General features: G+C 40.9%; 1 protein-coding gene across 1 annotated transcript; it reads left to right on the top strand.

Moving 5' to 3' along the window:
* The first annotated feature begins 668 nt into the window (after window positions 1–668).
* Window positions 669–21,415, top strand: LOC134568229 (hemoglobin subunit alpha-5-like). Its single transcript, XM_063426652.1, has 3 exons — window positions 669–816; window positions 19,598–19,802; window positions 21,284–21,415. The coding sequence occupies exons 1-3, from the start codon at window positions 722–724 to the stop codon at window positions 21,407–21,409; spliced, it is 426 nt and encodes a 141-aa protein (XP_063282722.1). The 5' UTR covers window positions 669–721; the 3' UTR covers window positions 21,410–21,415.
* The last annotated feature ends 1,079 nt before the right edge of the window (window positions 21,416–22,494 follow it).

Raw genomic sequence — 22,494 nt, 5'->3', positions numbered from 1 at the left:
TTGCTGCAACAGCATCTAGGCATAATGTGTGTTCATGGCCAGCTTGCTTTATAGGATGTAACCAATGACATTGAGTAATGGTTCTTTTGCGCATCAGCATGCTCAGTTTGACTTTCTATAATTCACAGGGATAAGACACTGATGGGTCAATGTCTCCCTGGGGTAGTGGGAGTGGGAAGCGAAAGCAATAAGAAGCAGGTAAAGATGAAGATTTTTTTACCTCCATGATGAGACAACGGTCTCATTCACAGCTAAGGATTTGGACCGTGACAGTGGTCTCAAAGTGATGCATGTCCCTTAAATCACTGTTACAAGGCCTGCCCTTATCTGTCATTGAGCATAGTACGGGGAGGGAGAGAAACAGAAACAGTCCTGACTCCTGGCCTGGACAGGTACATTGAGATATGATGTATATGTCATATTGATGGAGGTTGCTGGGATAAATAATGTCTCACCTGTTGACTCTAGCAGCCTATATATGTCAATACAGTTATCAGATGGGCTGATTGAGTAGGCTTTACACATAGAGATCTGTGTTTTATAAGCAAAACAGGTAAACAACTTGGTATTTGACTCCAAGGCAAATATTATCAGCCCTCCCCTGATGGTGATGTCAGATCAAAATTTCCATATTACAGCTTTACTTTAAAAAGCTAAGAAAGTGACCGTTCAGTAGAGACTTTCAAACTCACCCGCAGAGTGTCTAATCCTCCGATCCAACATGACTTTCTCAGGCGCTGAAAAGGCTGCAATTGCCTACATCTGGGGAAAGGTAGCTGGCCAAACTGATGAGCTTGGCGCAGAGGCTTTGGAAAGGTAAGGCTAACATTACAGTATATTTTATACTGATTTATTTATTTATTTTAAAAAATATTTGCATCTATAAATGTTTATTAATAATATCAATAACAGATTAATTTTTAATTTGTAAAGTTAGGGTATTCATTTATGGTACAAGTACTTTTTTTTAATGGATTTTTAATGATAAAATCCAGTTATTCACTTTTTACATTCAATAAAATATATGCAACATATTTACAAACATAATCAATAATCGGCTTCATCAAAGTGATCAAATACTTGAAAATACATAACTATTTATTCTATTACTAATAATTTCATATTTATTTATGCAAGCTAAAGGACATTAAAGCAAGTGCTACTCTGGGGCAAAGTACTAAATGGTGACAGACATTCTGTTGGTTTCCATAGTGATTGCTCCTTATTTTGCACTATGCTCCAAAATAACACTTGTTTTTGTCTTGATACATTCAAGTAAATTCTGACTTTCCCAAATCAGTATGTGGATCAGCAAAAGTGTAATTTATTTTCAGTTTTCATTCTAAACATCTTGTTTTAAAATACAGAAATCCAGGTATGTAATACAAACAACTGTGTCATAATTAAAAACAAAACAAAAAACACAAAATGAGCTACATATCAGGCAGCACGACTAATAGAAGTTTACCCTTAAATTGGAATCAACAAAATAAGCAAAGACTGGAGTGTTCTGCCCAGAGTGGGAGGGAACACAAAAATATAATGCTTATTAAATGTTAACTTTTATTTATAAATAGTTAAAAGACTAAACAACCAATGGGGGAAAAGAAAATGAAGAAAGAAAGGAGAAAAATATCAAAAACAATGAAAAATCTAAACATCTAAAATAGTAATATACGGTAACTGAAAATCGCATAAATGAAGATCTAAATAGCAAAACAACTTATGGCATTCATGTTAGTGTACCGTAGTATAAAACTGCCTCCATCAAATAAATGGCTTATTGTGTATATGCTGGATGTAGTAGAGGCAAATCACAATTTAGAATCGATTTACTAAAGTAACCAGAAGATTGCAATATAAGGGATATCGTCTAAATATAAATTCCTTAAAGAAGATAGGTACTAATGGTCTGACGCCAGTGGCATACACACAAACCATGGGGCCCCGGTGTGAAAATGACCCATGGTCCCCCCCTCCACACACACACACATAGGCACATACACGCACACAGACACATACATACAAACAGACAGGCACTCGTACAGACACACACACACATACATACAGACTCACACACACACACACACACATACAGACAGACAGACAGACACACACACAAGACACACATACATGCAAAGACACATACATAAAAAAAACAGACAGGCACACATACACACAGGCAGACACATACAGATAGACAGACAAACATACACACACACACAAGACGCACATACATACATACAAACAGACAAACACACACACATACGGGCAGGCACACACACAGACAGAGAGACACAGATACATACACAGACAGGCACACACACACATACATACAAAGACATACAAACAGGCAGACACACACACACAGACACACATACATACAGACAGACACACATACATACAAACACACACAAAATTTTTAAGTCACCCTCCTGTTTCTTACCTTTTAGGTGCAGGAGGGTGACTTGGGTCCAGTGGTGGCTCAGGTAGATGGGAGTCAGAGTTCCCACTCTGACTCCCTGGTCTTCCTCCCGCGTGGCTCTAAGTGTTAGCTGGGAGGAGTGACGTGCAGTCACTTCCTCCAGGCTTGTGATGTAATCACAGGGGCCCGGTCGCGCTGTTAAAGCAGTAGACAGAGATATTGGATGAATAATCCAATCTGTTTTCAGGAGTAGTGTGTACCTTTAAATGTTAAACTGGTATGCAGCAATGCTAAACTAACAAAAAATGACTTTTATTGTCATATAAATAAATGAATACAGCATATGATATGAATATATGTAGCAATAAATCCAATAGTAAAGAATGTCTCTATATTGATACAATTGTATCACTTGAAATAAAAGTTCACAATAGTCCGTGAATACTGTTAGCTATTTCAGCTTTTGCCAGTTATAATCGAACTGGAATAATGGATGCTGAATGGGCTGGATTAATATAGTACAATAATATATTTATCTTCATATGCAGTAATGGTGATAAATTGTATACCCATGTACTAATAAGTAAAAAATAATAATTGCTAACAGGTCATGATAACCGACCTGCAGTATAATAGGACAAAATCCCTCCGTTCTTGCAGGGACTAGTGCAAAGATTCAAAAGTGCTTTCTGTGTTTAAAAATAGATTTATTGTCCACAGGATGAAACAAAAGATTGCACTTATAATTTGGTAAAGAACTAGATGTGCTGAGCTGGAGTTAGGAAAGTTCGGTGTATAGCAGCTTGTAGGTACTTGTCCTGCCGGCAGATGATGCTGGGAGCCGCGTGCGTGTCACCGATCCTCCTGCGTTCCAAATTCAGCCCGGTCGTCTTTACGGTAAGTGCCAAAAAGTGAAATGATGTCCTTACGCGTTTCGTGAGTCTGCTGCTCACTTCATCAGAGGATGTTGAGCAGGAGAGACCCACGTGTTTAAATAGCCAGTGGTTACTCTGGCTTTTATTAACCCTTTCAGGCTAAAATCCATACTTGCTCTGTCTTTTAATATATTTCACTGTTTTAATTCACAGTTATAATTCATATAGGCACTAAATATTAATATTGTTATACACATAAATCTGAATCCTTTTAATAAAAAAGAGAGAAGAGAAAAATAAAATACACTTTATGCTAAAAAACTTTCAATTATACAAAAAACAAATATTAATTGAAGAATTATTGTTAAAAGGGGAAAAAGTTGAATTTTTAGACTTGGAAATCTACATTAAGAATAACAAACTGGGGGGGCGGGGCCGGGCCGCCGAGCCGAGCGGTCGCAGGGGAGAGCAGCTCCTGCCTAACATGCCCCATCTACGCTATAAACTGTGGCTTTCTCGGACCCAGACAACCAAGCACTGCGACCTGCAACGCAGAGGGGCTACCGGAGCCGGGGAGAGGCTTGCTCCCTGAGCTCAAGTCCCCCGGAGGAGGATTACCTGCAGCAACCAGCGGGATCCGGCCTGGCGGTGAGTGGAGCGGACGGCCGCCGCTTCACTATCCTGCCCCACGGAGTCCGTCATGCACAAGGCACAACGGCGGACCCGGCCCTGTTCTCCCCCCCGCCGGACCGGGGGGGTTATCCCGGTCCTAGCTCCAAGCCTACAATCGAAGGCATTTCTGGACCACCATGCAAACCCAGAGCCAAGATGGCGGAGGCCACGTGTGCGGGGTCCGACCTGCGGAGTTTAAAGCTGTGTACAGATTCCACCTGGTATGGAACATAAAGCGGCACATATGACGGCCCACATTGTAACGAAGGACTCAAGCCCGGAGACACTCCAGGCACAAAGCACCGGAGCCCCTGCAAGCTGCATTACTCACGAGGACGATGCCGCCCACGAGACCGCTCGCCCTTCTTCTGGGCTGGGTGCTCACACAGAGGAACCCCTCTGCAGCCTGCCATACACCCTGGGGGAAGAATGGGATCGGAACCCAGGGCCCTCGATCCTGCTGAAGGGATCAATGGCTCAAGGGCACGAGCGCCTACAAAGGCCTCAGGCTGAAGGCTGGTGGCCCACGGACGCAGCGCCGCCACAACACCGGGGAAACTTGAAGACCAGCAATATCCACCTCGAGACGCAAAAGCAGGCCCGGTTGAGTGTACAGACGGGCAGGGGAAAACTAACGGACACGCTAGCAAACACCACGCGGATTTACAAGTGCTTAACCTGGACTCGGGCCAAAATCTCTGAAACCTCTATGTAAGCCACTTTGCTCAGCATGGCTGACTAACCACACACACCATGGGACGCAGTTGGCAGCACCTATGCTCACCGGGACGTAGCGGGCATGTTACACTGGGCAACACGCAGCGCCAAGCGGGACATAATTCACCTAAGTAATTATTGTGTATATTGGGACTTCTGCATAAGTATTCTAATTGCGATTAGTTCAGTGTGATTATACTTCAGCCCACGCTAAACGACGAAACCTTAACTTCGCTAAATCTGTTGTCCCTCTCACGACCCTTAGTGATAGGCAGGATTCATCAAGGGTTAGCCTGTATAATTTAAAATGTCCCTGTCTTAATGCTCCAATCCTACTACTGCCCTCTAGGTGCAGCTAGTGATGTTAACCACCTCATATCTAAGCATGCGCCCAGCAAATCATTCATAGTATAGAATGTCTGCATGCTCCCCTTGTTCTACCTTCTCTGCCTCCTGGCCACTTAATCTTTAGCCTCCGCATGGCTCAAAGTCTGGTAATGACGCAGCTAGTAATAATATTAATGTTGTGCAAACGAGATCGTATTCCACTTAATTAAACAGACCCTTATTGTTTAGCTTGATTAGCATGTTTTAGACTGTAATAATGATACTAATGGCGACGACACCACTAGCAATGATACTACTGTCCTTCCAGCGAGGTCACAGTCCAACCAGTTAACCGAACCGTCATTGTCTAGCTTGCTTATCCTGTAATAATGACACTTTTGGTAGTGTTGCTGCTAGTAATAGTGCTACTGTTCTGCCAACGAGGTCACACTCAATTTCGTTCAGCACACCTTCATTGTTTTATTTGCTTAGTTTGTTTAACCTGTAAGGACAACTCTACTGTTAAACTTAAAAAAAAAAAAAAAAAAAAAAAGAGGCTGTTACTCTTGGGAATACATGCAACTATTGTGTACACTTATGCAAACTGTATGTTTTACATGCATTAACCCATCACTTTATTTTCTGTACTGAACCATCATATGCCTCAATAAAAACAAAGATTGACAAAAGAATAACAAACTGGAAACAAAAACTTTTAGGAAAACGGTAGCTTGCAATAGTTTCATCCCACACAATAGTTTCCATAAAAAAAGCTGGCTAAATAATATTCCATTCAGTCAATTTAGGAGGATCAAGAGGAACTGTTCAGAACCTGACATCTGTGAAGAACAAACTACAAGGATGATATCAGAATTTCAAGCAAAAGGGTATTCAACAAAAATACTTAATGAAGCTTTATCTAAAACTTCCCTCCTAACAAGAGATCAAATTTTAACAACAAAATCGAAAACTAGCAATGCCAAATTAGAAGCTCCAGCTTTCATAACTAGATACAATAACCACACTCATGAATTTATTTATTTTTTTTTACAAAAAAACTGGAACATCCTAAAAGGGGATCCTCAACTAGATCAAATATTAGAAAAGCAACCTAGAATAATATATTCTAAAGCCCCAAATCTAAGTCTATTATTAGCTCCAACAACTAAACAAGAAAAAATACAAGAAAAGAATAATAGTACTTCAAAGAAAACACTAGGTTTCTGGAAATGTGGAAGATGCCAAGCCTGTAAAAATAATCCAAAACAGCCAACCAAAATCACACAATTTGCCCATCCTCAAACACAAGAACTGTTTAAAATTAAATCACAATTAACATGTGACACTAAGGGTGTGATATATTTATTAAAATGCCCATGTGAAAAACTGTATATAGGACGTACAAAAAGAATATTTAAAACAAGAATGGGAGAACATATTAGGAACATCAAAAAAGGACTCTATGCCCATAATCTTTCCAAGCACTTTGACATTAAACATGCAAGAAATCCCGGAGGTCTTAATTTTATGGCAATACAAAACGTTAATATCCCATGGAGAGGAGGTGATTTAGAAAAAGAATTAGATAAAGCAGAGGCAAGTTGGATATTCAAATTAGAAACATTAGAACCAAAGGGACTCAATGTAGATTTTGAGCTGCGAGCATTTCTATAACACATTGTTTACAATTTTTATAGCACCTTATATTGAACTTAGTATTCTTTTTAGGTCTATTTATATTTATTTTTATGAAATTAATGAATTATTCCTGTCTCTCCTAACCAACAGTCTCCTATATAATCCAATTGTTCTCTTGTATAGATTCATTTTCTTATGTATATGTATAACATTTTATTATGAGTTTTTAATGGGTCATGCCATCTCTCTCCTTTTCTATTATCATGTCTGTATTAAGTATTTAGATTAACTGGTATTTATTATTTTTTTACAAATGTACTTCATTGAAATTATATCATTTGGCAAATATGTTGTCATACGTATTTTATCAAAATTCTAATAGAGTCTCTTAATGAAATAGAATTTTTTATATCCAAGATTTTCCCCTTTTAACAATACTTCTTCAATTAATATTTGTTTTTTGTATAATTGAAAGTTTTATAGCATAAAGTGTATTCTATTTTTCTCTTTAATTCTTTTTTATTAAAAGGATTCAGATTTATGTGTATAACAATATTAATATTTAGTGCCTATATGAATTATAACTGTGAATTAAAACAGTGAAATATATTAAAAGACAGAGCAAGTATGGATTTTAGCCTGAAAGGGTTAATAAAAGCCAGAGTAACCACTGGCTATTTAAACCCGTGGGTCTCTCCTGCTCAACATCCTCTGATGAAGTGAGCAGCAGACTCACGAAACGCGTAAGGACATCATTTCACTTTTTGGCACTTACCGTAAAGACGACCGGGCTGAATTTGGAACGCAGGAGGATCGGTGACACGCACGTGGCTCCCAGCATCATCTGCCGGCAGGACAAGTACCTACAAGCTGCTATACACTGAACTTTCCTTACTCCAGCTCAGCACATCTAGTTCTTTACCAAATTGTAAGTGCAATCTTTTGCTTTATCCTGTGGACAATAAATCTATTTTTAAACACAGAAAGCACTTTTGAATCTTTGCACTAGTGCCTGCAAGAACGGAGGGATTTTTTCCTATTATACTGCAGGTCGGTTATCATGACCTGTTAGCAATTATTATTTTTTACTTATTAGTACATGGGTATACAATTTATCACCATTACTGCATATGAAGATAAATATATTATTATACTATATTAATCCAGCTCATTCAGCATCCATTATTCCAGTTCGATTATAACTGGCAAAAGCGGAAATAGCTCACCTCGACGGGGCATAGCAGCATTTCCCAATTGCACCTACGCTCTATGAAGAGGTCGCTGGGAGATGTGGGGCTGGTTGACTGCTGGAGGACCCTTCACCCCTCCACTAAAGACTTCACGTATTACTCGGCATTACATGATCGCTACTCCCGCATCGATTACATTTTCATTCACCAACTAGGCCTCCAACGACTCATCTCCGCTAAAATAGATCCGGCTACCTGGTCAGACCACAACGCGAACCCAAATCACCCGGGCATTGGAACAGTATTTCCAGGACAACGACACCCAAGAAACTTCTCCGGTCTCTATCTGGGAGGCACATAAGAGCGTTATTAGAGGCACACTTATCTGTATAGCGTCCCATAAAAAGAAAATAGCTGCACGGGAAATGGCGGACCTATACAAATCAATATCGAATCTGGAACAGAAACATAAACGGTCCCACTTACTAGAGACGTATGGGGAACTCATGCAGGCCAGGCGGCAACTGAAAGATCTTCTCACGAGACGCTACCTCAAATCCCTACAATACAACAGGGGATTCTTTTACACTCATGCCAACAAGGGGGGGAAATACCTGGCTCATCTCCTAAAAGGGAACACCCCCCGCTCGCAGGTCCGCAAACTGCGCCTATCCTCGGGCGCCTCGACGATATTCCCAAATGCGATAGCTGAAGAATTTATGAAATATTATCACTCACTCTATAATATACATGCGACAGGAGGCCCTGACGCTGCGACCGACGAAGAAGCCCTGACGTGAGCCTATCTACAAGGGTCTATCACATGGACGATCAACCCCAACACAGCAGAGACATTGGACGCTCTAATCACTGAGGAGGAACTAAAAGCGGCCCTGAAGTCGACCAAAGCGAGCAGAGCACCAGGCCCGGACGGCTTCTCCGTGGGGTATTATAAAACATTCTCTGCCATATTGTTACCATGGTTCACGAAAGCTCTGAATGCGGTCGCAGCAGGAGAGACTTTCGGTAGGGAATCCCAGGCAGCTATAATAACTGTTATACCGAAACCAGGGAAGGACCCTGCGATATGTGGCAACTATCGCCCTATATCCCTACTCAATGTAGATGCAAAACTGTTTACTAAGGCACTGGTGACTAGATAAAGATCCGTCCTACCAGCCCTCATACACATGGACCAATCGGGATTCATCCCCGGCCGGTAGGCACGAGATAATACCCTGAGAGTATTCGCGATACAACATCGAGCGCGCACGCAACGACAACCACTCCTCCTCCTCTCCACAGATGTTGAAAAGGCGTTCGACCGAGTGAAATGGCCATATATATATTCGCCACTCTTGGTAAAATGGGGCTGGGACAGAGACTCCTCACATGGATACGGGCGCTGTACCACAATCCGCGGGCCACGGTGCGTGTGAACGGGGTGCTTACAACGGATTTTGCAATCTCTAATGGCACGAGGCAGGGATGCCCACTGTCACCCCTGCTATTTGCCATGTCTTTGGAACCCCTGCTTCAAACTATCAGACAACACCCGGACGTTCGGGGATACTCATGGCAAGGGGTGAACCATAAAGTGTCTGCCTATGCGGATGACCTCTTGTTCTTCATCTCCTCTCCCCGAACTACAATGCCTTGCTTGATGGCCACGCTTGAACAATTCGGCACCATCTCGGGTTTCAAACTCAACTTATCCAAGTGTGAGGTGCTTAATGTCACCGTCCCGGAAATTGAATACTGGGCCCTGGATACCCTGTTCCCCTTTCGCTGGTGCCCGGATAAAATGAAGTATCTCGGGATATGGATCACATCGAACCCGAGCGACCTATACCCTCAAAACTTCCCTCCACTCCTGAAGACGATCCTGGCGGACTTAGAGAGATGGGCTTATCCGCACATTTCATGGTTTGGACGAATAGCAGTCCTTAAAATGAATGTTCTGCCCAGGCTCCTGTACGCATTTCAGACACTCCCTTGGGCCGTGCCCAAACACTTCTTTTCCACATTGAGGTCGGCAGTTATCCGCTATGTTTAGAAAGGGGAGAGATCGAGACTCCAACATGATCTACTTTGCTTACCACGATGTCGTGGGGGACTAGCACTACCGGATTTTAAAAAGTACCACCAGGCCACGGTCCTCCAGCGCATCCTGGAATGGCATACGAACACGCACTAGAAACAATGGGTGACTCTGACCAGAGATGGGCGGGAGGCACACCTGACATCCGCTATATGGGCGGGTAGCTCACAGGTTGCTGACAAGGGGGACCCGGACGGCATCATAACACAAACGCTTGCCAACTGGAAACTCATGAGAAACCTGCCGCATGTTTCACCCATACCCAGTCCTTTACTCCCCATCACCCACAACCCGGCGATAGGCGGGGGCTTCCCACCGAGAGCATGGCCCTTCGCAGAGGGCCACACCCACGTTCCCAACTTCACGGTCATGCGTAACGGCACCCTGAGATCCTTGGACTCCCTGCTGGGTAACTCGCCCCGTACACCTCTACTCACGCTACGCTATATGCAAGTAAAACACTACTACGACAATATGCGCAACAGAGACAAACTACACAGAGACCTCACCTGGTTCGAAAGGAGATGCGAGAGGGGCTCATTGCTGAGAAATCCACCCTCAGCCACCCTCTACCAACATCTGTTGACGGGACACCTGGCAGAGAATAACGTCTTCCGCAGGCAATGGGAGACACTATTGGGCACCTCTTTCACGTCCCAGCAATGGGAAACCGCGCTACTCTGGCAGCACAAGAGCTCCATTTGCACTCTATACCAGGAGACGAATTATAAACTACTAGCGCTATGGTACCGGACGCCCGTATCGCTTCATGGGATCTTCCCAACGACGCCCCCAACATGCTGGAGATGCCTCGAAGAAAGAGGCACACTTTTGCATATTTGGTGGGAATGTCGCCTTATAATCCCATACTGGGAAATGATCAGAACCAAGATAGACGACATCTTGGGGGAGACGGCGGAATGGACGGCGGCGCTGCCCCTTTTGCATATCTCCACAATGTCAATTGCCGGGTACAAAAAGTCGATCCTGCGCCACCTACTCAATGCGGCCAAAGCATTGATCCCGCAATATTGGAAGAAGACTGAAACTCCCAAATCGGAGGAATGGATCCGTAGAGTGGAGGATATTCAGGGAGCTGAAGCAATTCGGGCCTCGCTGCTTGGTAGGGGGGACAGACACTCGGAGCTCTGGCGACCATGGTTCGCATTTCTTTCACGTAACCATTAGAGACACGGGGGGGAGCACCTGTCCCAGCGGGACTTAACCACTCCTACCCTACCTATACTTCCTAACCTACCTGTACCCAGACCTGGGGGCCGCTCTTCTATTCTTCTGCTCTTCTTCAACTCTTTTCTATCTCTCTATCCACTTATTCTAGACTTTTATCTGAGAACTTAATTACTACGAGCACATAACTATGACACACTAGCTGTAGCTATACGCTAACACCTCGGTAAGGACCAAACGATATGACTGCGAACAGTAGGCACCTCATCTACCCCACACCACTTCCCACGGGACCCCTTTTTGACAGCCTAAGGACCCTCGCACACCTGACATACGAGAGGCTGACGTGGTCGGTAGACTGACAATGGACCTCGTGACCGTTACCACACACGCACACACGCATATTCCGGTGGCATGGAGCTTCGCATTCGCGCGAGGATCCATGACAACCGGCTGTACCCGGTCTAGGTTATATCCCACTCTGGTGGCACCCTTTCAACACCTCATATGAAACTCCATGGATCACAAGTTACACTTTAGACACATTGTGCATTAAAAGTTGACCTCTAGATGTACGCACCACCACAAGACAAATGCAGACGGCATCGTCGCATCTTAAATGCTGTTTACAATACTACGTATGCCTTACCGAATCTCCAAGTGTCATGTATAATTCAATGTGATAACTGTTCCACTCTATTTGTATGCAACTTTACTCTGTACCGTACATTTGGGACCTGCGAGTCCTCACCGACGATTATGTATGCGTACTTATGCCTTTATCCTCATGTTACACCAATAAAACAGATTTACACAAAAAAAAAAAGCTGAAATAGCTAACAGTATTCACGGACTATTGTGAACTTTTATTTCAAGTGATACAATTGTATCAATATAGAGATATTCTTTACTATTGGATTTATTGCTACATATATTCATATCATATGTTGTATTCATTTATTTATATGACAATACAAATCATTTTTTGTTAGTTTAGCATTGTTACATACCAGTTTAACATTTAAAGGTACGCACTACTCCTGAAAACAGATTGGATTATTCATCCAATATTTCTCTGTCTATTGCATTTATAGGGATTTTTAGTGGAGTCCCCCTTTTTTCAGTTGAGAGTCATACCTTTAGCTGTGTTTTATACTCTTTTTTTAAGGTGCATTCTCTTGGACCTTTATATTTTTTTGCGATGTTAAAGCGCCCAGTGCTGACCGGCCCCCTTACAATCCATATCCATCGTGTGGCCCTGACAGCATGGGCCACCCGATGGACTCCTTGGATGGCGGCCCCGGTGGTTTGCCGTGTGGGCCGGGGTTACAGAAGATGATGGCGGCGGATACCTGGTCACAGGGGTCTGCAGTGCGGCCAGGGCCCCTTGAGAGGCGGGCCCGGTCGCAGCTGTGACCCCTGCGACCGCGGTATGTATGCAAATATAAAAAATATAAATGTTCTTGGGGAGGGGAATTGCTAATGATCTGGTGAGGAGATTCTACTGATCTAGTTATCGCTTGTGATTCTATGCCTATAGGTACACAATCTCCAATAAAGCAGAAATAAATTGTAAATCAAATAGCTGTCACTAAGATCACATAGATATATTAAAACTCAACACATAAAAGCAGCAGATGTAGCAAAGGAGGCCTAAGAACTAATGTATTCAAACAAATGCTGACATGCTGCTGGGTGATTCACATAAAATATGTGACAGTGGAGATAATAAGATAATATATACAAATTCAAACGGTGTGCTTACATACAGTTATTAACATACTATTCCATGTTGGTAATTTTAGTATTTATCACATTAGTACTAACTAGTAGTAGGGGGAGAGGGTCAAAGCAATCTAGAAAATGGAGATAGGATGGGATAGAAAGTAGATGGGCTTTAGCTCAGTATAAGGGTGGTGGTGATGGGGAGGAGAAAGCTCAGAACAGAGGAGGTATGTAATATTGATAAAAATTCATAAAAAGTACAAATGACTCATGATAATATTAATTGTATGCTTGTTGATGCAAGGAGCCTATATAACAAAATGGGGGAACTAGAGGCAATAGCATACACTAAACAATATGATATAATAGGCCCAACAGAAACATGGTGGGATGAGACACATTAAAAAAAAACAAGTCCTGAGCTCAAACTCCCATCACTCCTGGGCGGCAGCAACGACCATAGTACACATCAGCCCCAATACATACAGTAAAAACCAAAGAAAATGTTACCTGTGCTCTCTTCTAAATCCCTATAACCTCAATTTGTTTAAATATATATAGGGATTTAGGAGAGAATGCAGGTAACTTTTTTTCCTTTAGTTTTTACTGTGTGTATTGGGGCTGATGTGTACTATGGTCATTGTTGCCACCCAGGAGTGATGGGAGTTTGAGCATAGGACTTGTTTTTTTGTATTTGTATTCACTTTTTGTATCACACAGCTATGTTACATTGCTGCCGCCCATCCCATGTGTTCCCTATTAAGGGTTAATAAGTATGATGAGGTGTATCTAAAAAATACCCCTCTCTGTCTCATTAGAGATATATTTGCCAGAAGCTTAAGGAAGCAAGGTGAAAGGTCAGTGTAGGACCCACCTGAGAGGTTTGCCTTGACGTGGCAGGCAGGCATTCCCTCCAATGGCCATTGGAGTAACTAAATAGCCTCCATTTGTTTAAATATACATAGGGATTTAGGAGAGATCGCAGGTAACTTGTTTTCTTTGTTTTTTACTGGGATGAGACACATGATTGGGCAATTAACTTAAATGGGTGCACGTTATTTAGGAAGGATAGGAAAAACAAGAAGGGTTGCTTGTCTGGATCTCGCTATAACAAACGATGTTGATCTTTTGACCAACATTCAAGTAGGAGAGCATTTGGGAAATAGTGATCACAATATGGTAATCTTTGAATAAACTCAAAAAAGCAAAGGCACATGGGGTATATCTCCAGTCTAAAAAACTCTTGATAAAGGTGCAGCTAGACTCCACTCTTAAACTAGGACCACTCTGTAAGCTTCTAGACAGCCAAGGGTTCCTTAACATGGGTTTGCTTAGCATTCGCTAGACAGATTGTGGGTCATTTCTTTAGCATAGCGCTATACTCTAGGTACTTTCAAAATCTTTTCTCCTTCGCCTTACTCATTAAGCAGCTGATAGACAGATCAATTAGCATTTGTAAGCCGAGCGATACCTCCAGTGACCGAGAATCCATTGTAATTTATCTATGCTTAACACTATATGCTTCATCTTATCTCGAGAGGCATTCAGTAGGGCAACATTAAAACACCCTACTCACTAAGCAGCCGATAGACAGAACACCTAGCATTTATAAGCCAAGCGATTTCCCTAGTGACCGAGCAGCTACTGTAATTTATCCATGCTTAACACTATATGCTTCATTTCATCTCGGCATGCATTCTGTAGGGCAACATTGAAACGATCGATCCTACAATCAGTTTAGAGATACACTACTATATATTGAGGGATCACTAATAGTATATGAGACATACCCCTCATATGTTATTCAATATCCAAAATCCATATCTAACTATCTTTAATAAGGAACCTATCAGGGGAATATCTACTAAACATCTACTTTGTATTTCTTATCTAAGTAATACTATTTATAAATACGATCTTCTTTTCCTTTACCTTTAGATACTTATTCTCTGTTCTGTCCAGAGTAATACTTGGATACCAAGAGTGTGCCTTAAGTGCTCACCATTAGAACACGTTTAGAGAGTGTTGAAATAGGGGAGTGCATTCCTTCTTTAACTTTAACCCCTTAAGGACCAAACTTCTGGAATAAAAGGGAATCATGACATGTCACACATGTCATGTGTCCTTAAGGGGTTAACCTTATCCACTGTCAGTCCCTGACCACAGTTCATTACGTCTGGGGTCTGCTGTGGACTTCCCAAACACTCTCTGACATTCTGTCCATCTATTTATCAACAGACAAAATGGACATTTGACTACCTATTACTTGGGATTTATTTATATCCCTCTGCTACTATAAATAATATAGTCACTTTGTCTACATTTGTTGCAATTTCCCCCCTGAATACTCTATCTAGTTCCTACTTAGATCAGTCCCACTAGTTGGCTACCCAGATCAGGGCTATCAGGGGATGTAATTTGTGGGGTTCTATGTATTTTTTAGGGTACTTTTGGGGTGTTTTAACAAAGTATGTTTTTTCTGTGCTTGGAGATAATTGGATTAGAATTAGTACAGTTACTGATCCAATTTTATGGCAAGACAGGAGGCTTCATATTTGCTTTACCTTCTTTACTGAAACCTCCAGCAGCAAATAAATAGTTAACAGAATTTTTCAAAACAACCAATCACAACAAAATAACAGCAGTATAAAATCACTTAGGCAGACCCTCCCACTTCCTCTTTCTTTTATGAGGTCGAGGAGGAGAGCAAGGAAAACCAACGAATCCACCTTATAACAGGCACTTCTAGAGAAACAAATTGCAAAAACCAGAGGGAAAACAGATTACACTGCAAGAAAAAAAGAAACATTGTGAAAGTAAACTGTCAAAGTAAGATGTCATATCCATACAATATTACTTGCACATCATAATACATGATGAATAAAACGCACGCGGACAATCACCACTGACCAAATATTCGCCTCCTAATAAAATTTTGATTATTCCCTCACCAAGGCTAGAATATACCCTAATTATCTCCCAGGCAGAGGGGAGGGATTGTGTGCCATGTGTGGGAGTGTCGTGCCTTGTAACCTTATTGTTATTGGTCTGTGGGCGTACCTCTTGCATGGGGTTTGTCATGTAAGGCCAAGTGTGGCTCCCATTAAACTGAGATCCGTTTAACCCTTCATGAAGTCTTGGCTCATGTTTGGGGGATTGGAGAACTACATTCACTCTGGGGATTGCTATATCACAATACTCCCCTGAGTATAATCACTAGCTCTTATAAGAGCTGTTCCTGCTACGCTCTCTGGACTAGGAGAGGTCTACCCACTGGAAGCTGGATCCTGGTCTTGTGTCCAGGGTGGGTGGAGGACAGCGAGACCCCAACCAAGCTGCGGCGGTTCGTGGGTTTTACAGCAGTTATGGTGTTCCAGTACAGTGCTCATGGTGCTCGCAAGACAGAGGTACCCGGTCGGGGTGCCAGGTGGTCCGCCACACAACCCCAAAAAATGTTCAAGTACATCAATTCTAAAAAAACAAAAAATGAAAGTGTAGGTACACTGGAAACAGAGATGGGTCTGTTACTTAACGAAGACCAGGAAAAGGCAGAAATTTGAAATAACTATTTTTCTTTAGTATATATTAGTAAGGATCCTATGGCAAGAGATATGCAAATAATTGCTGCAAAAAACTTGCAGATAACTTGTGATTGGATGACTTGAGACAAGGTACTACAGCAGTTAAAGAAAATTAATGTAAATAAAGCTCCGGGGCCTGGCGGTATTCACCCACGAGTACTTAAGGAGCTAAGTGGGGAAATAAGTGAACGTCTGTACTTAATCTTTCAAGTTTCTTTTGTTTCAGGTATTATGCCGGAGGATTGGAGGAAGGCAGATGTTGTTCCTATTTTTAAAAAGGGTTCAAAATCCTTACCTGGAAATTATAGACCTGTGAGCTTAACTTCTGTGACTGGGAGAATATTTAAAGGGCTATTAAGGGATAATATTCAGAAATGCATTGGAAAGAACTTTGTTAATAGCAATATTCAGCATTGTATTATGAAACATAATTATTATTATTATTGCCATTTATATAGCGCCAACAGATTCCGTTACGCTTTACAATATTAAGAGAGGGGATTTAACTATAAATAGGACAATTACAAATAAACTTACCGGAACAATAGGTTGAAGAGGACCCTGCTCAATCGAGCTTACATTCTATAGGACATGTCAAACTAACCTAATATCATTCTATGAAGAAGTAAGTAGAAGTATAGATCAGGGTGTTGCAGTGGATGTGATCTACTTGGATTTTGCCAAGGCATTTGATATGGTTCCTCACAATAGGTTAATATTCATACTAAAAGAAACTGGTCTAGATGAATATTCTTGTTCTTAGGTAGAACATTGGCTCAAAGATAGAGTACAACGAGTTGTCATTAATGGTAAATTTTCAGGCTGGACAAAAGTGGTAAGTGGTGTCCCTCAGGGTTCTGTTTTGGGACCACTTCTAACATATTTATAAATGATTTTGCAATAGGCATTGGAAGCCATGTTTCAGTGTTTGCAAATGACACACAACTTTGTAAAGTAATACAATGTGAGCAGGATATTGCTTTGCTGCAGAGGGATTTAGATAGATTGGGGGACTGGGCACTAAAATGGCAGATGAAATTTAATGTAGAGAAATGCAAAGTTATGCACTTCGGGGCCAAGAATGCACAATTTACACCCTAAATGGTAGTGAACTAGGGATAACCACACAGGAGAAGGGTTTGGGTATTGTCATAGACATCAAATTAGGCAACAATATGCAGTGTCAATCTGTAGTTGCTAAGGCCAGTAAGGTTTTGTAATGTATAAATAGTGGCATAAATTCTTGGGATGAAAATATAATTTTTGCCTCTTTATAAATCGCTGGTAAGACCACACTTTGAATATGCTGTACAATTTTGGGCACCGGTTCTAAAGAAGGATATAATGGCACTAGAAAAAGTGCAGAAAAGGGCTACAAAATTGATAAAAAGGAATGGAGCATTTTAGTTACGAAGAAAGGTTAAAACATTTAAATCACTTTAGTTTGGAAAAATGACGCCTCAGAAGGAATATGATAACATTATACAAATATATTCGGGGTCAGTGCAAACCATTATCTGGAAATCTATTCATAAACAGGGCTATACATAGGACACAGGGTCTTGCATTTAGGCTGGAAAAAAAGATTTAATCTAAGGCAAAGAAAGTTTTTTTTACAGTAAGAGCAATAAGGATATGGAATTCTCTGCCTGAAGAGGTGGTTTTGTTAGAGTCTATACAGATGTTTAAACAGCAATTGGATAAATGCTTCCCAAAACATAACATACAGGGATATAATTTCTAATTAGTGAGGTAATAGCTGCTGGATCCAAGGAGATATCTGACTGCTATTTTGGTGTCAAGAAGGAATTTTTCCTAGTTTGTTGCAAAATTGGAAGTGCTACAGACCGGATTTTTTGCCTTCTTTTGAATCAACAGCAAAAACATATGTGAGGAAGGCTGAACTTGATAGACACACGTCTCTTTTCAGCTATGTAACGATGTGACTATGTATAAAACAAACTTAGATTTGTGTGTGCTTTAATCAAGAGGTATATGCTTATCAACTCTTATCAGTATACCAATTTGGAGTTTTTTCAATAAAACGAAGCTGCTGCAACACTAAATGTGTAATTCTCCCAAAGCCACACAAACACTTATTGCATATGCAGAAAATAGTGGAGCGCTATCTTAGTGTAATACATAGACGATTCATATATCCATATGTACTAAAAGACACTTAGCTTAATTCGATATTGAGGAACTTCAATTCTGTGTGTATTCCTTTAAATAGAGAAATAAACTGCAATAGTGTAAAAAACATTAAAAACAATTGCAAGATATAGGAAATAGCCAATTGCACACTATGTAACCTAGCTCTGGTATGTATCACTTATTGGTCCGTTATGGGGGACCACTCCCACTTCTGGATCTTGTAGTTATGGTGCTCTTTCCTTTCCTTGTTTTACTCAGGATAAAAGAAACACAGCAATGGTGCAGATCCCCTTATACTTCCATATGGTGAACAAACAGCAATTATTATACTCACAAGTGTGGAGCCTGTATGCTGGCTCAGTTAAGGTGCCTAGTGTGGGTAAGGACCACACACCCTTCTTTAAAACTGCTGGAGTCCAAGTTTATTTTTAAAAATTGATATTTATTTCAATATTTAAAAAATTTAAAAAAATGCAATAAAACAAGCGTATTAAATACCAAATATGAAGGTGAAGTCTATAGTAGTCCAGACTACTACTAGAGACTTCACCTTCATATTTGGTATTTAATAAGCTTGTTTTATTGCAGTCACCAAACAAATACATAAAAGTGTATCTTACATAACCAACTTTGTGTGTTTCTTACTTCCTCTCAGACCCTTTGTGTTTCTCTTTCTCCCTCCAGCCCTGTTATGTATTTTCCCCCCTTCCCAGCCCATCTTCTTCCCCAGCACATTTTATCTTTCTCCCCTTGTTCCTTTATGTCTCTGTGTGCCCCTCTGCATGTCTATTCCCAGCCTGTGTCTCTATTTTTTTGCCCCTTCCCCAGCCCCCCTGTGTCTCTCCCCCAAGCCCTTCAATGAAAGGATTATTTTATTAAAAATCGTTTTGGGGTAAGAGTTCTAAGCTAGTAATATAAGAGCTATAAGTTAGAAATGCTTTAATACAAATTCTTATAAATACATAATAATGAGTGATCCATATACATGTTTTTGTTTTCAACAGGCAGTTTCTGAGCTACCCTCAGACCAAGACCTACTACAGCAAATATAACATGAGTCATGGGTCTCCGGATCTCCTTAGTCAAGGTGGAAAACTTATGAATTTCATTGGAAAGGCTGCCAGTCAGCTGGATGACCTTAAAGGTGCTCTGTCTCCCATCATTGACCTCCATGCTAACCAACTGAGAGTTAACCCTGGTGACTATACGGTAAGAATTTATTGTTATTTCTAACTCCACTGTATAATGAAATAGCGTAACATGCAAGCTGACACACAGGGATACATATACACTGTTATTCACTAAAGTAATAATTCAAAGTGAATTAAAAGTGTATTTCAAATTAAGGTCAACATTTCACAATGGAAAAATTCTCTATCCACATATTTTTCCTGATCAAACATGGCAGCATTTACTCATGGATTAACTCCTCCCCTCACAACAGAAAGGATAGGAAATAGAACTCTGAAATTAGTATAAATAGATCCACCTCCTTCCCATAAGGCAGTCTTTTCCTGTCCTTCACAGCAGTTTTGGAAGGATTCTGTGTAAAAGGCCTACATTTTTCTTTTATGCTCAATATTTTTGTAGCCGTGCTAGGGTTCAGCCTCTAAGCCTGGAAGACCCAGTAACAGCCCATCTCTGAGACACCAGCCTGGGTACCTTAATCACAGCAGCATTACGTTCCCCCCCCCCCCCCCATCTAATATAAGAGTTGTGAAGTTAGTTACAAAAACTGCACGATGGAAAAGGGGAGGATCTATTTACACCAGTTTCAAAGTTCTATTTCCTGTTCTTTTTGCTGTGAGGGGAGGAGCAAACCCATGAGTAAATGCTGCCATGAATAATGATCAGGCAAAGAAAATTACGGTAAGTATGAAACAATTTTACATAAAAACTAGAGAAAACAAATGTTGTTTTGTATCCTTTTTTTAAACTAGTGAGTTTAATTAAAGGACCACTATAGGCACCCAGACCACTTCAGCTTAATGAAGTGGTCTGGGTGCCAGGTCCATCTAGGGTTAACCCTGCCTGCTGTAAACATAGCAGTTTCACAGAAACTGCTATGTTTACATTAGGGTTAATCCAGCCTCTAGTGGCTGTCTCATTGACAGCCGCTAGAGGCGCTTCTCACTGTAATTTTCACAGTGAGAAGACGCCAGCGTCCATAGGAAAGCATTGAGAATGCTTTCCTATGGACTGGCTGAATGCACGCACGGCTCTTGCCGCGCATGCGCATTCAGCCGATGACGACCGAAGGAGGAGGAGAGTCCCCAGCGCCGAGGGAGCCCGGCGCTGGAGAAAGGTAAGTGATTAACCCCTTGCTCCCCCTTCAGCCCGGCGGGAGTGGGACCCTGAGGGTGGGGGCACTCTCAGGGCACTATAGTGCCAGGAAAACGAGTTTGTTTTCCTGGCACTATAGTGATCCTTTAATGTTAGTAAATTTATCTGGGTGCACAGAATTGTGCTATGCATGTCTATACTCAGCAGTGTTATTTAGCTGTTCCGTGTCTTGTCCTATTAGAAACGCAAATTGATCAAATGTAGTTAACAAAGCACTTTTGTGTTAGTGGGCTAAAATATCCATTAATTTATAACTTTTTTCAAGTCCAGATGTAAAATGCAATTACTGATATTTTGCAACCTGATTGGGCATAGCTAAATATAATTCTTATTCCTTTCTCTTGCAGATCCTGTGGTGTGCCATCCAGGTCACTCTGGCTGCTCACTTTGGATCTGAATTCTCTCCCACTGTTTATGCAGCCTGGGACAAGTTCCTCAACGCAATTTCTGCTGTTATGACTAGCACATACTGATAAACTGAGAAAGTAAATGTGAAAAGAGATTGTTTGACATCATTGTTTCACCATAATTTTGAATAAAGATTTTTTTCAGCAAATGTATGGAATATTTTTGTTTTATTTTGTGGGTTGGTTCTAAGTTTATTTGTTGTCTTTGTTAGTTAAACCTTAATTGCACAGAACAGCTTGTAAAACTATAATAATTCTTTCTTTAAATCAAGAATATTTATTAAAGTGAAACTTCCCTCGATTTGTAATATGTTTGCTTAGGCCTATGTATACCCAACAAATGCACTTGTAAAATCTGAAAAATAAAATTAAATGTAGAAATTCACACTGCTATATTTAGCTCTGTCCTGGAACTTAACACCACCATGACTGGGTGGATGAGACACATGACTGGGCAGTTAACAAATGGGTACATGTTATTTAGGAAGGATAGGAAAAACAAGAAGGGTGGTGGGGTATGTTTGTATGTCAACCATGATTTAAAGCCAAATCTTAAGCAAATGGAATGCGATGAGGAAAATGTGGAAGTTTTATGGGTAAATATCTGCTTGGGGGAAAATAAGGGAAAACAACTATTGGTTGGGATATGTTATAAACCACCTAATGTTAATATTGACGAGGAACAACAGCTGTTTGAGCAAATTGAGAAAGCTGCAAATCTGGGTAACACGTTAATTATTGGAGATTTTAATTACCCGGACATAAATTGTGACAGAGGGACTAGTAGCTCAGCAAAGGGAATTAGGTTTTTAAACTTGTTAAATGACACCTTCATGTCACAACTTGTACAAGCACCAACTAGAATGAACGTTGTCTGGACCTGGTTTTAACAAACAACGTTGATCTTTTGACCAACATTCAAGTAGGTGAGTACTTGGGAAATAGTGATCACAATATAGTGTCCTTTGAAATAAACTCAAAAAAACAAAAGCACATGTATACTAAAACAAATAATTTTAAAAAGGCCAATTTCAATAAGTTAAGGGAAGCTTTACAATATATTGACTGGCATTAACTCTTTAGTGAAAAGAACACCGAGGATAAATGGATCATCTTCCAACAAATATTAGAAAGGTACATTTCTCAGTATG

The sequence above is a fragment of the Pelobates fuscus genome, chromosome 1 (genome assembly GCF_036172605.1).
Source record: "Pelobates fuscus isolate aPelFus1 chromosome 1, aPelFus1.pri, whole genome shotgun sequence".
NCBI classification, from domain to species: Eukaryota; Metazoa; Chordata; class Amphibia; order Anura; family Pelobatidae; genus Pelobates; species Pelobates fuscus.
Note: the sequence above shows the minus strand (reverse complement) of the source record. Positions and strands in the feature narration are given on the sequence as shown.